The sequence below is a fragment of the Ochotona princeps genome, chromosome 27 (genome assembly GCF_030435755.1).
Source record: "Ochotona princeps isolate mOchPri1 chromosome 27, mOchPri1.hap1, whole genome shotgun sequence".
Lineage (NCBI taxonomy): Eukaryota > Metazoa > Chordata > Mammalia > Lagomorpha > Ochotonidae > Ochotona > Ochotona princeps.
Window position 1 is genome coordinate 2869100 of NC_080858.1, and position 13866 is coordinate 2882965.

Here is a 13866-nt window from a genome sequence, read left to right on the forward strand (position 1 = left end):
CTGTCATCAAAACTGTGGTGAGATGGCAGAGCCCCTGAGTGTCTCAAGATCCCCCCCCCCCCAGCAGATTTTGATGAGCCCATTTTAAGAATCGTTGGGTGTTTCTGCGCTCAAAATTCTCAGGGTGTATATATATTTTTCTCGTCAAAATTACTAACTGCTTGCGACTTATCGTTGTAGCTTTCATCGCTGAAGCGCCAGAGGAAAGACACGCCCAGGTACCGAACACATTCAAAAGGGAAATCCTACCACGCGTGCAGAGGCTCAACAAGGGAGGGAGAGGAAGAGCAGCCTGAGGTTTGCTGTTGCCCTGGGCAACGATCGCGGCGGAAGGCGCGCGGCCATCGACTCGCGATGCCTGGCATCCGTGGGCCTGAGTCCAGGGGCCGGAAGGCCTCCCCAGACCGGTGGTCGCCGCGGGGTTTCCGCTGGGAGGCGGCGGCTCGCTCGTTCTGCGCTCCATTGAGGGTGGCTTCTGGGCACCCCGTGTTGATATTGGGGCGGGAGGGAAGATGGCGGCCGTGGCGGCTGGCGGCCTGCTGGAGAAGGGGCGCGACATCAGCCTGGCGGCCCTGCAGCGCCATGACCCCTATATCAACCGCATCGTGGACGTGGCCAGCCAGGTGGCCCTGTACACCTTCGGCCATCGGGCCAACGAGTGGGTGCGTGGGGGGCGCGGCGGGAGCGTGGGGTGGGAGGCGGTGGGCGGAGAGACGCTGACGGTGGTGACGGCGGGGCGGGGTGCGGACGCTGAGGCGCGGGCTGTGGAGGCCGGACCTCGGGGCGGGAGGCAGGGAGGCTGCCCCCGGGAGCTACCCGCAGCATCGGGGGGCCTCAGGCGGGTGGGATGGACCCCCGGCGCGCGGGTGGGGGACCCCGAGAACTGAAGGCAGGGAAGGACTGACACTTGGGGCGCTCCGGAAAAGGAAGCCCGGCCTCGTGCCTGTCTGCCCGGCTGGGAAAGGGGAAGGATGGGGTGGGAGGACATGCTGACCGAATGATGGGGAGAGGGTGGTGTCGTCAGGGAGTTCAGAAAGCGAAAAAGAGCAAGCGCTGCAGAATTCCAGGCAAAATGAGACTGAGTCTACTTCCCTGGGAAGATGAGTCGGCCCCAAGCGCACCGACTCCCATTGCGGCGTCCCTTTGGGAGCGGCATTGTTTCCAGTGCTCTTTTTTCACAACTCCGCCCCAGGAAATTGAGGGGTACCATTTAATTTTGCTCACAGTCGTGGAAAGGGGGAATAGGAACCAGTCCTGCTGCAGCGGTTGCGTGTAATTTTTGTAACCCATCCACTTTTGCCTTGTAGTGATTTTTATCCCAACTAAAATTCGCCTGCCTCTTTATAACCACCTGGCCATTATGTTTAAATTTTAAGTTACAAGGCACTATAAGGGTGGTTGGATTTCACATGATTTCTGTGTGTGTGTGTTCTCTGAGTTGGTGGCAAATATCAGAATTTGTAAACATCGGGTGTTGGAGAAATCCATCCGTGTGGAAACACGTTTGTAAGGCGTTGGAGCGCAGCAGCAGCAGTGGTAAAAGCTCTCCTGGAGACATTACCACTCACAAAAAGTCAAAGTGACAGAGAATGGTTGTGCCTCAAGTTCTTTACTGAGGACATTTGCCGAAAGGAGGTAAGACCTTTAGGTTTGCTCTCCAGCTGCCAAACCGTGAGGAACCGGAGCTCTTTCATCTCATTTTGCCTGTAGTAGGAAGTATATACTACTTGATTAGGAGAGAGTTATTTCCTCCTAATTTCTGAGGCAGTTTATCGCCTGAGTCTGTATCAAAAAGTTATGGAAGGACACAATAGACCTCCTCCATGATAATTAAAAATATGGATGAAGACATTCTACACGTGGCTATTTGTTCTGTAGAAAAAGGCCAAAATTGTAATGCAACCCTTTAAGGATACATCCTCCAGACTGGAGTCTGGAGGTTGCTGGGAAATCATTAACAAAGTGTTTCTCCAGTAGCAATTGTTTCCTGTCAGCATTTGACAGTTACCTGTGTCATGGATGCCCTTGCAAACCATTAGGGAGGTTTACTAACACAGTGAAGCCCCCCCTCTGCCCATGACAGCCCCCATCAAAAGGCAGAAGTGTCATACTGCATTATTTACAGGATTATTTACAGGATATTATTTATTAACCTTCCTGGGACCCAGGACTTGGCGCAGTTCACTCAGTAACAGGTCATTCCTTCAGAGTATTGCTCTTCAAAGCTGTGGTCACCAGGAAAGAGGACAAGGCCTAGCCCTACTGCGGCGCTGTTGCTGAGGGGCGAACACTGACACCTGTATCTCCACACGCCATTTCTCAGGTCCCTGAATGGGGAGCCTTTGGAATGTCAACGTGATAAACATAAAAAGAACGTTCTTGAGAATGGAGAAGAAAGTACTGCATGAAGGGAAGTGGGGTATAGAGGGTGGATATCCTCCCTGCCTTGAAATAAAAGCAGAATGACTTCAGGCATTCAGAGGAGGAGAAGTGAAAAACAAAGGGTGCGCAGATGAACTGCTCTGCAGAGAGGAACTAGAAGCAGCAGCCCACTCCCCTTTGCCAGGGGGGAAGACTGCTGCCCTAGAGCGCCTGTGTGTCACTTGGAGAAGACAGCCCTGCTGGTCGTCTGGCCTCCACCTCTGAGTCCTCGAAGGGTGCCTCTCAGCTGGAGTTCCTTTTGCCTCGGGGACATGTTCACTGGCATCTGCAAGGTGAACAGACCAGGGCTGCTGCTAAGTATTCTACCCTGCGCAGGCCAGAGCCAGCCACCCTGACGGCAAAAACATGGAGCCTGGGAAGCTGCCGCAGAGTGGTCTTCCGACCTATAGGATGTGAGAGTGGCTTGGGTTAGAAAGTGTCGGTGAGGCTCAGGCATCTGATGCTGTTGACTTTGATACTACAGAAATGATTAGGAGACAAATCCAGAGGGATGAATGGAGACTCACTTCCTCATTTAAAATCTAGAATAACCAATAGAATAGAGATTGTCTTGAGTTGTCTTAAGCGTGTCAGACGCTGCAGAGTTCCAATAATTTGGAAAATATATTTTTTTTTTTGCATTGTGAACTACTTTTTAAAGAACTGACTGTTGTAATGACGTGTGTGATACTATATCATGAAGTTTGTTCTTTTAAATATTAAGCTAAAATATCTAAGAAGTATAAGCTAAATTAATACCAGAGCAGGAAAGACTTTTTTAGTTGAAATATCTGGGGAAGATCTTAGACAGTCCTTAACTCGTTCTTCATAACACCAACCCAGACCTGGCTGAGAGAGAAAATACCTATTGTTCTTAGGTAATTGTGGAGGGAATTCAAACTGGTTCAGCCATCATAGACCCAAAATTTACATTTTTAAAACCCCTTTTATCCAGGTATTAAGTGAGTGTTTTATATATGCATATGTATATATTATATATAATATACAATATTATAGGCATTTACACTTCACAGTGTCTGGTAGTAGATGATACGGGCAAAAGTGGGTTTTGTTTTCATGATTCCTGATACACTTCCATGGACAAAGGGTATGTTACTAGACTAAGGCAAACCCTAGGTACCGTGCCTGGGACTTGCAGTCTGGCTTGTTGGTCAGGGGCCCGAGAATTTGCAGTCCTTGCAGTTGGAGCTGATGTGGCTGAGCTCGGGACCATGCTTTGAGACGCACGAAGTTAGCATGACAGAAAAAAGGCTGGAGTGACTGTAGCATGTGAACCATGCTTTCTTAAAGAACGCCATTTCCACCGAAGGTGCAGTGTACACCATTTCAAATGATTATGGAAATAAATACTATTGAAATATTTTTAGGAAATTAAGTGGAATATTATAATTCATGTAAACAGGAAAAGTATATTTTAGATTCTGAATTTTAACTATCTGATTTGTGGTTAAACATGTGCAAACTCATGTATATATACACATCTGTGTAGTCCTCGCTGTGATAAGCTTTTTCGTCACGGACCGGGTTCCTCCTATGGAGAAATGCACGAGAAATGCCACATGAACAAACCAAACTGTCCTTTTAACTTTACCCCCGCCCCTAGATGTTAGGCAGGTTTCCTGAGGAGTGCTTTTTGTCTAACTTCATTTCAGAGGTCTTGGGTGGGAGTTTGGTTCTCAGTGTTCCACACTCAGTAGATGATTAATTCTCCAGAAAACAGGTGTCGAATGATTCGCCCTGTGATATCCAGCATTCAGAGTAGACTGACCGCCAGATCATCTGCTTTTGAAGGTCGGATGAACTGAGAAGAGGTGAAGGGGAGTGTAATGCAGACACTTGCTACGGTGTCGCTTGCTGCGGGTACAATTCAGTGGATGCAAGAAGTCTCTTCTTTCCAGTGAAATCAATGGGGCACGCTTCTCCTCTCCTTGTTTCCAACAGAGGAGTGTTGCTGTGTGTGTTTGCTAAGGAAAGCTAGGGACGGAGGAACAGCTGCACCCTGCTGTTTGTGAGCAGAGCTACAGCTGGGGCAGATAACCTAATTTCTCTTTTCCATGAGAACAGCTCTTGCAGTGGGATGTGATTCCTGGTCTACTCTGCGTGAATGAGGACATGCTCAAGCCGTTCTGTTTTGTGTTTGTTTTTAGGAGAAGACTGACGTGGAAGGAACCTTGTTTGTTTATACAAGGTAAGAGTGTTTTAAAAAGAAACTGACAGTCTTTGGTATAATATTTTCATTCAGGTGTGTCACTCTTCAAGTATAGTTTTACTTCAGGGGAGTAAAAGAACTGAATGTTAGTTTGAAATTGCTCCTTGACAAGATGGAGGGATTCTGATGAGTACTGCTTTTAGAATATAATCTAAACTTGAGTGTAGATGAACTTAAATCTTTAAGTACATTTGAATAACATGAAATATTGAAGTAGTCATTAGATTCAAGTATGTAGTACAAAGGTCTTAAATACAATACATTGCCAAGTAGCTAGAGATTCAGTATTAGGACTATTCGATTATTTAATCAGTATTTGGAATACGATTTTCTTAATCAACCTTCCCCTACTCGTGGCTGTTTTTAAAAGCATAATCCAAAATCTATGTCCTCCAGTTAAGTCCATTTTACTGCAAATGGCAGGATTTCATTCTTTTTCACACTTGATCTTAGCCAAAAGGCCGAGAAGCGATGATTTCATTCTTTTTTATAAGCTGTCTCCCAGCCCTCTTAGAATCTAGTTTCTTGTATGTTTGAGGATGCATTCAATAAACTCAAGCTTATGGTCATTTCTTTTTGTTGGACATTGTTAATGTCGTAAATACACACAGTGTGTCCATTGTCTTAGTGGCAGGCCTTTTTTATTCACAAAAGAAGTAATGTGAAATATGTCATTTGCACCCAGCACCTTTAGTGAGGGCGTGAAGATGAAACTCAGAAGCCTGTTGCAATCCCTTTTGGGGAAGGAAGAAATACAGGCACACTTGAGTGTATTTTCTTCACTCATATATTCACATTCAAGGTAAATCACAATTCAGGGTAGACTCCAGAAGGCCAGTTGATGGGCTATAAGCAGTAGATTGGCTGCTGCGGGTGCAGAAGTTTCGATGGAGTTGGTGGGCCTCAGGAATAAACTAGAGCTTGCACGGAGAGGGAAGGAGGTCTTTATGTGAAGAATGGTAAAAGCAGGGCCTAGAACCTCATGCCTTCAATTAACTGGAAGGAAAAGGACTTTTTAGCGGGTTATGCTTGTTTCTATGCATCAGCGCAGGAAAAGGGATTTACTGGCTTGGACTGTCAGAGGATTTCAAAAGATATTTTCTTACCATGAGGGAATCATTGAAATAGTTTCTATGTAGGAGAACAATAGGGTTATGAGAAAATGGGGGAAAGTCAGTCTACTTTATAAGATGCATTGATTCTGCAAGAGCTGGAGTTGGGGCATTCAGATGCTTGCCACAGTAGATATGTGGTGAGACTCTGGGTTAGAATGACTGGTCTTGAAAGGTCAGTGAAGCTCCCAGTGTGAGAGGGCGTGGCGCAATCTTTAAAAATCACACTCATACTTTGCAGAAGATTGAGCGCACAAGAAAGATGGGAAATCAAGAAACTCACTTGAGCACAGGAGTAATGATTTGGGGATAACAGGACATTTAAATGGAGTTATCCAGCCACTCAGGATAGAGTCTGGGCCCAAGGAACTTGTGGTCTTCTGGAGTAATTCCCTAGTTGAACTCTTACAAGAACAGTTATTCTCTGGGAGGAGTGTCAGTAAAGAGGAGGCTAATAAGACCAGTGGGTGGGTTTTCAGGCCAGCAAAGATAGAAGTTTCAGCCATCAAAACCAAGCAGAGCAGTGCCGAGTCAGTACTGTATGTGACACAAGGCAGATCAGGCTCAGGATGGCCCAAGAGGGCAGTTGTCAATGAAGAAGGAAGGTTGGGGCAGGTGGAAGCAGCTGCGGGCGTGGGAGGAAGGCAGTGGACGGTGACTTTCAGACAAGTGATTCGCAATCTCAAAAAGGTGGAGGAGCGCCCAGGAATCATTGCTGTATTCGCCTCCATTAAGTTCCAGAAGGACTAGAACATACCCAGTTAAGTTTATTAGGTTGAGTATAACCATTCTTGAGAACTTTGGACTGAGAAAAGAAAGCCAAATGGTTAACCGTACTGTGCGGCAACCCCACCACGTTCTCATTCATTGCTCGCAAAGGAGTGCTATTCTCTGGAGACGTGAAAGAACAGATGCATTCACATACATTCATGGTTGATTTTAGGGAGTTTTAGAGTTCTTACAGTAAGGAAGAGTGTTTATAGAAATATTTTCTCCTTGGTACCTAAATGAAGCATCATATTTTTAAGTACTTCTTGATATGCTGTAAGCCTCCACTGGATCTGTCGATTAAGCCAATAAATTAGAAAAATGCCATCATTTTAAAACCTCTTATGCAAATCTACTTTCTCAGCAATAAGACACCTGTTGTCCCACGCAAAAGGAAAAAAAAAAAAAAGGAAATCTGAAAGACCCAACCAAATTCTAGTATGTTGAGACCATTTCTTGGTAGAAAATGACAGAAAACACATGAAGATCGAAAGCAAGTGTGTGGTTTAGTCTGCAGAACTGCAAGTAGTTGGCGCATTAAACTCCTGGCTGTATTTTAGAAACTATGAGATGAGTCTAGTACGCATATGTACCACTAAAGAGGTGAGATCATAGTGTGGTAAAGAGGTAATGAAGACTCAGATTCTGATTCCTGCATCAAAAACAGCTGATCCTATTAAAAATATATATACACGTATATATGTCCTTGTTGCCTGCTATGTCTTCCCTGCTGTAAGAGAGTTCATAGGGTCTTCCACTGGGGGTTTCTGAACTGGATGCTTGGAGAGGGTCCTCAGCCAGATCTCTTCAGGAGTACAATTTCTTTCCTTTGGAATTGAAGTAGTGATTGCCATATTGTATCTCATATTGATTATAGGCCTACCACCACTTTACCTCTTTGTAAAATAAGACAGACAAGGATTGCCTCCCATTAATTTTAAAATTGAAAGTCTCAAAAGAAAGTCCCATAAGTGATAGTGTGGCTATTGTCGCTTCTTTGTCAGCGCCAAATGCCTAGAGGTAACAAAGTGAAGATATGAACACCTATTCTTCCCAGGGTTCATAACATCTCCGTGGGTTAACGACAACCCTGGCACCCTGGGTTAAAGTAAATAAATGAATTTCGCTTGCTTCGGTTTCAGTTCCAGCATACAAGTCTGTGGTACTTCGTCTGTCAGCAGAATTGGCACAGTTGAATTACTGTATAGCTGCCAACTAAGTATAGGCTAAATGCACCTGTGAATTGCGAGTTTACACACTGTGCCATTTAGATTGTTTCTGTGTGACCAAGTAGGCTTCATGATTTATTGAATAGAGTGAACACTGAAAAGTCACAAATGCCAAATTTTTAATTCAGAAGGACATTTATGCTAGTTTATTCACGTAGGAAGCTTTACATTGAAGCAAAGAGAGGAACTGCCCTTTGCTCTGTGCTGCATCTCAGGTTCATGGGTGAGAGTTCCTTCATTTCTCTAACAGGTATTGAAGCTCTCAAATTCAGACCAACACTAACGTTTTCTGGGTTCAATTGTGATGTACATCAAGATTCTTTAAAAGGATCTATTTTAGAAGTAGTTATTTTATGTTTACAACTCACTTAGGGAAACAGGAGCTATACATAAACTAAAATACTGGGTAAAGTAAGTACCACCCACTTGCTAAAGGAATGGTCATGTCAGTGATGTTGTTCTACATGTGAATTTATGCGGTGATTCCAGTAGTAAAGCTACACTGCAATATGTATGCAAGCTGTTGTGCAAAGCTTTTGTGTGTGTACGACTGATAAGCACTTCACGTGGAGGATGTGTTCTGAGCGTAGTATGCCGAGCAGCTCGTGTGTAGTGAGCACTCCACATGTGGTGCAGTGAGGTGTAGTGTGTGTCACCTGCGGTAGTGCGGTGAGCACCTCTCTGGTGTCAGGTGGGCTGCAAGTCCAGCGTACTGAGCTACTTGTCTTTTATTGTGTCCCTCTCCCCCCCAACCCTCGTTCTTTAGGTCTGCTTCTCCAAAGCATGGATTCACCATTATGAACAGACTGAGCATGGAAAATAGGACAGAGCCCATTACTAAAGACCTTGATTTCCAACTCCAGGACCCTTTCCTTCTCTACAGAAATGCCAGATGTGAGTCTTTCTTACACACTGAGTGCTTTACTTCTCAAATGTGGTCAAGTGTTTGAAACACATCAGGTTGCCTTTATGTTTGTGTTGAACACCAGAAACCCTGAAGGAGCAGCAGTTGTTAACCTGGGAAATGGGTACCCAGAGGAACGAACAGTTCTTGAATAGCTGGTGACTGTGACTCTAATGGGTCTTGTAATCCTGTGCTTTGCAGCTCTGCCACTTTGCAGTGTAAACCATTGTGGGCCTTAAGCTTGAGTAGGGGTCAGGGGCAGCGGAGGGACGCATAGCTGGTGCCACTTTTTCCTCATGGACCACTTCTGACCAAACATACTCTTTAAATGTTTGAAGGAGAGGGGTGTATATTTTAGAAGGTCTCTTTTTTAATACATAATAAACCAAAACATCAAAGTGCAAAGGGTTTTATGCATTAAGAACTTTATAACCATCTGTAATGTGGAAATTATTATAGGGGGAATTTCTTTTATCCATTCTCATATACTACATAGACTATCACAGGCTATACCAAAAATATAAAAATACAAACTCTAGAGAGAGAATTTTACGTGTAACTTTTTGTTTTTACATAGAAGTTTCCTAGACCTTACAGGATTTATCTAATAGAAATTACTCTTTGAATCTAATAAGCAAATATTAAACGTCAGTGGGATTCTAGGACTCCGCTCTCCAGTGTGGTATCATTAGCTCTGTGTGGCTGCTGAGCATGTGAAGTGTGGCTTGTCAGAAGTGAACATGCGATAAGGGTGAAGTGACACAGTACAAAAAGAGAGAGAGAGCAAAAAAAAAGTTCTCAGTGATTTTATACTAATGTGTTGAATTATAATATTTTGGATAGATGGGGTTAAATAAAATGCATTATTAAAATTAATTTTACCTGCTTCTTTGCATTTGTTAACTTAAAAATTCATAGATAGCTCACATTTATGACTCACTTTATGCTTTTACTGAGCAGGACTGTTCTATTTTTGTTTATTTTACCGTATTTAGTAATCACAGTTTTTTCACAATAAATGTTTTCACTATCTTTTTGCAAACGAGAAAACTGAAGCTAGGGAGGTGACTTATGTACAGGCCCACGCATTCTGTGTGATAGGAATTCAAATCGAAGACAACCTGGGGGAAGTACATTAAAATGTTTCTAATAAATCTCCTTGAAAAAGTAATGAAATCCGTTAAACCACAAAGAGTGGAGGAGAGTGAGTCCTTTACTCTGCTGGGTGCATTTTGCTTCTGTTTTCCTGCTCAGTGTCTGACACTAATTACCATTCAGTTTGGTCCTGCTTTGTTAGTCAACACCTGATCAACTCTTGATGTCAGAGGTACACAGAAAGCATGGGTGTAGTTTCTGCAGGGTCTCAGGTAACTTTGCAATGTTCTTAGACAACCCAGCTATCTTATATGGTAATTGAATATGGCTTATGTTTTCTCAGATGAAATAATGGGTTAGTTGTTCTTCATGCTTTAGACAAGGAACCCAGCTGTAGTTGGGGCTGGTTTTGTAAGAAGTCTTTTTTTCAAGATCTGTGTACACTTGACACTTCACCCTGTCCTGTGAATGTCATAGACCTAAAGTGACCTGAAGTGGTCTTGATGTAAGTTTGTAGATTCATTAAATTAAAAAAAAAAAAAAAAAAAACGAAAAACAAACAGTGCCTTGATTGATCCTTGAGTTGAATGAATTTAGAAGAGACACATAAAAAAGTGAAAATCCCGAAATCTGATTTAGAGGACCAAAAATTAGCTACTTGATAAGAAAAGTACCTTGAATTTTAATTAAACAATAAAGATTATTCTACTATGGAAAAGAGTTTATGAAGTCTGAGTTTAATAATGGAATTTGAGCTGCATAGACTTCAAAAGTGAGACAGCTATTAAAGTTAGTTAAGCATCCTCTCATTCATTCCTTCGTTTAACAGATGCTTGCTGTCTGTGAGGCATAATGTGAAGGTTTTGTAATTGTCCTAGCTCCTTGGAGATAGCACTCTGACTGTTCAGGGAGTGATGCTAAAGTGAAGGGAATTGAGTAATATACCATGGTCCATGTCTGCTTGAAGGCAGAGACACTGAGCATAGGAACCCAGACACACACACACACAGATTCCATCTGCTGGTTCACTCCCCAAGTGGCCGCAACAGCTGAAGCTAAGCTAATCCAAAACCAGGAGCCAGGAGCTTCTTCTGGGTCTCCCACGTGGGTGCAGTGTCCCAAGGACTTGGCCATACTCTACTGATCTCACAAGCAGGGAACTGGATGGGAAATGGAGCAACCGGGACATGGACTGGTGCCCATATGGGATCCTGGGGGATGCAAATCAAGGATTTAGACACTAGGCTATGGCACTTGGCCCTTAAACATTTTTTTAAAAGAGTGAAATGGAAGAATTGACATAGTATTGTAGTATTCACTGGGTGGCCTTAATAACAGAATCTAGATGACAGAGCAAAGAAATCAGCGATCGTAGGTAGATCACTACAAACTAGCATATCTGAAAATTAGAAAAAAAAAGTTGCAAGGGACCTCAGGAACCTATGTAACATCAAAATACCTAAATTTGTATCATTGAAGCCTAGTGAGAGGAGGAAAAGTCTTCAGGAAAAAAAAATCTTAAGAAATAATGGCTGAGAATATTGCAAATCTGGTGAACAAAACACATGAAAGTAAATGGATTCCAGAAACTCTGAACCTCAGACAGCATAAACTCAGAAGGAAAACCATGCCCATAAATATGATCATCAAACTACTGAAAAGTAAAGTGGTTTTTCTTTGTTTTTAATCATGAAGTCAACCAGAGAAAAATGATACATTCCACAGGGGAACTCTGGTTTGAATGACTACATATTTCTCATCAGCAACAATGGAGACTGCAAAAACATTGGGGCAACATTTTAAAGTGCTGAAATGAACGAACTATAAATAATTTAGGCTCCAACAAAAATAACTCTTAGAAATGAAACTGAAATATAAGGCCTGGCGCAGTAGCCTAATGGCTACGGTCCTCTCCTTCCAGTACTGGGATCCCATATTGGTGCCAGTTCGTGTCTCGGCAGCTCCATTTCCCATCCAGCTCCCTGCCTGTGTCCCGGGAAAGCAGTCAATGGCCCAAAGCCTTGGGACTCTGCACCTGCGTGGGGACCTGAAAGAAACTCCTGGTTTTGGGTCAGCTCAGTTCCAGCCATTGTGGCCACTTGGGGTATGAACCAGCAGACAAAAGATCTTTCTCTCTGTCTCTCTGTGGATCTGAATTTCCAAGAAAAATGGTAAATAAATCAAGAAAGAGAGGCGAAGGTTGGGCAGAAGGGAGGAAGGGAAATACTGATATTTCAGATGAAAGAGAATTATTTGTCAGAAGATCTACTTCAGGAATAAAAAGATGTTCTTCAGATTGAAAGAAAATGAAAATGACACCAAAAGGACAATTGGAGTGTAAGATGAAGACAGAGCAAGAGAAATAGTAAATATTTGAATTATTACACTAGACTCCAAAAGTTAACATTTTCAGGGTGGGTTTTAATGTAGGTTGATGTACACATGAAACAGCCCCAACCTAAGTAGGGAAGGAAGAGCTACCTGTGTGGTTGTGAAACCTTTTCGTCTTCACTGAAGTGATAAAATCGAATCTAAGGAGATTGGAAAAAGGTGGATATGTATATTGTGATTCATAGAGCAACAACTAAAAAGAAACAAATGCAACCAAAAACTAAATCAGAGTACTACAAAAATCAGATAATCCAAAAGAAGGAAAGGAAGGAGATAATCAACATTGCAACAGAGGAAACAAATATAAAACAAAAATAAGTACAGTGAGTTAGACCATGACCTATAACGCTGGCATCCCAAGGGATGTTGGTTTGAGTCCCAGCTCTCCCGCTTTCAATCCAACTCCTTGTTAATGGCATGAGAAAACCAGAAAAGGAAGGCACAATTGATTGGGCCTCTGCAATGCCCAAAAGGGAGACCTGGAAGAAGCTCCTGGCTCCTGGCTCTAGCCTGGCCCAACCCTGACCATTGTAGCTGTCTGGGGAGTGAACCAACTGATGGAAAATTGGCTTCTCCTTTACCCCCTCTGTCCCTGCCTCCCTCTGCTATCTAACTTGTTAAAAAATAGATAAAAACCTAGTCATATCAGGAACTAAATGTAAATGGTATATACACACAAGTTGAAAAATACAGATCATCAGATTTAACAGCATGATCCACCTATATGTTTTCTGTAAGATGTCCATTTTAAATATGTTAAAGATAGGTTAAAGATATGCAAATAATGATGGAAAGGAAGTAGAGAGATTAATACACAAAATCGACATCAGAACAAAAAATTATCAGGGATCAAGAGGAATCTTTTGTGATGACACAGTCATTCATGTGTATGCACCTAAACAATAAATGAAAGAACTAAAGGAAGCTTTTAAAATCTAATTACGGAGGGCCCGGCGGCGTGGCCTAGCGGCTAAAGTCCTCGCCTTGAAAGCCCCAGGATCCCATATGGGCGCCGGTTCTAATCCCGGCAGCTCCACTTCCCATCCAGCTCCCTGCCTGTGGCCTGGGAAAGCAGTTGAGGACGGCCCAATGCATTGGGACACTGCACCCACGTGGGAGACCCGGAAGAGGTTCCAGGTTCCCAGCTTTGGATCGGCGCAGCATCGGCTCGTTGCGTCTCACTTGGGGAGTGAATCATCGGATGCAAGATCTTCCTCTCTGTCTCTCCTCCTCTGTGTATATCTGGCTGTAATAAAATGAATAAATCTGTAAAAAAAATCTAATTATGGAGACTTCAGTATTTCACAGTATGAATATAGAAGACCTAAACAGCATGTCCAAGTCACGTGACACAATAGGTATTTATATAATATTCTATGCAACAACAGTAGCATGCTTATTCTTATGTGCATCATTTGTTAAGATAAACAACGTCATGAACCATTAAGAAAGCCTTGAAAAAAAATCAAAATAAAGGTATTCCCTTGTATCTCAGAGAAATTTGATTAGAATTCAAAAACAGGAAAATGTCTAGAATACTCCACAGGTATTTGGAAATTATAAAATATACTCCTAAATAACCAGTGGGTCAAAGAAGGAAGATTTAAAAATATCTGCGGTGGATAAATACATGTCAGAGGCAACTAAAGTTTTAGAGAGAAATTTATAGCATTAAATACAGAAAAGAAGGAAGGTCTCAAATCAACAAGTCAAGCT

At 42.9% G+C, this 13866-nt stretch overlaps 2 protein-coding genes across 8 annotated transcripts in view; one reads left to right on the forward strand and one right to left on the reverse strand.

Annotated features, from left to right (window-relative positions):
• Positions 1 to 13866, reverse strand: part of CACNA1C (calcium voltage-gated channel subunit alpha1 C) — a 656633-nt gene that overhangs the window by 630194 nt on the left and 12573 nt on the right. The window lies entirely within an intron of this gene.
• DCP1B (decapping mRNA 1B) overlaps positions 335 to 13866 on the forward strand; it is a 51608-nt gene continuing 38076 nt past the window's right edge. For 2 of the 4 annotated variants that reach the window (XM_004578838.2, XM_058656033.1), the window contains exons 1-3: positions 365 to 662; positions 4590 to 4630; positions 8527 to 8654. In XM_004578838.2, coding sequence (XP_004578895.2) covers positions 513 to 662; positions 4590 to 4630; positions 8527 to 8654 — 319 coding nt within the window. In that variant the 5' untranslated portion in view covers positions 365 to 512. Of the gene's footprint in view, positions 663 to 4589; positions 4631 to 8526; positions 8655 to 13866 lie in introns of all 4 variants that reach the window. The other 2 variants (XM_058656032.1, XM_058656031.1) reach the window with 2 other exon arrangements.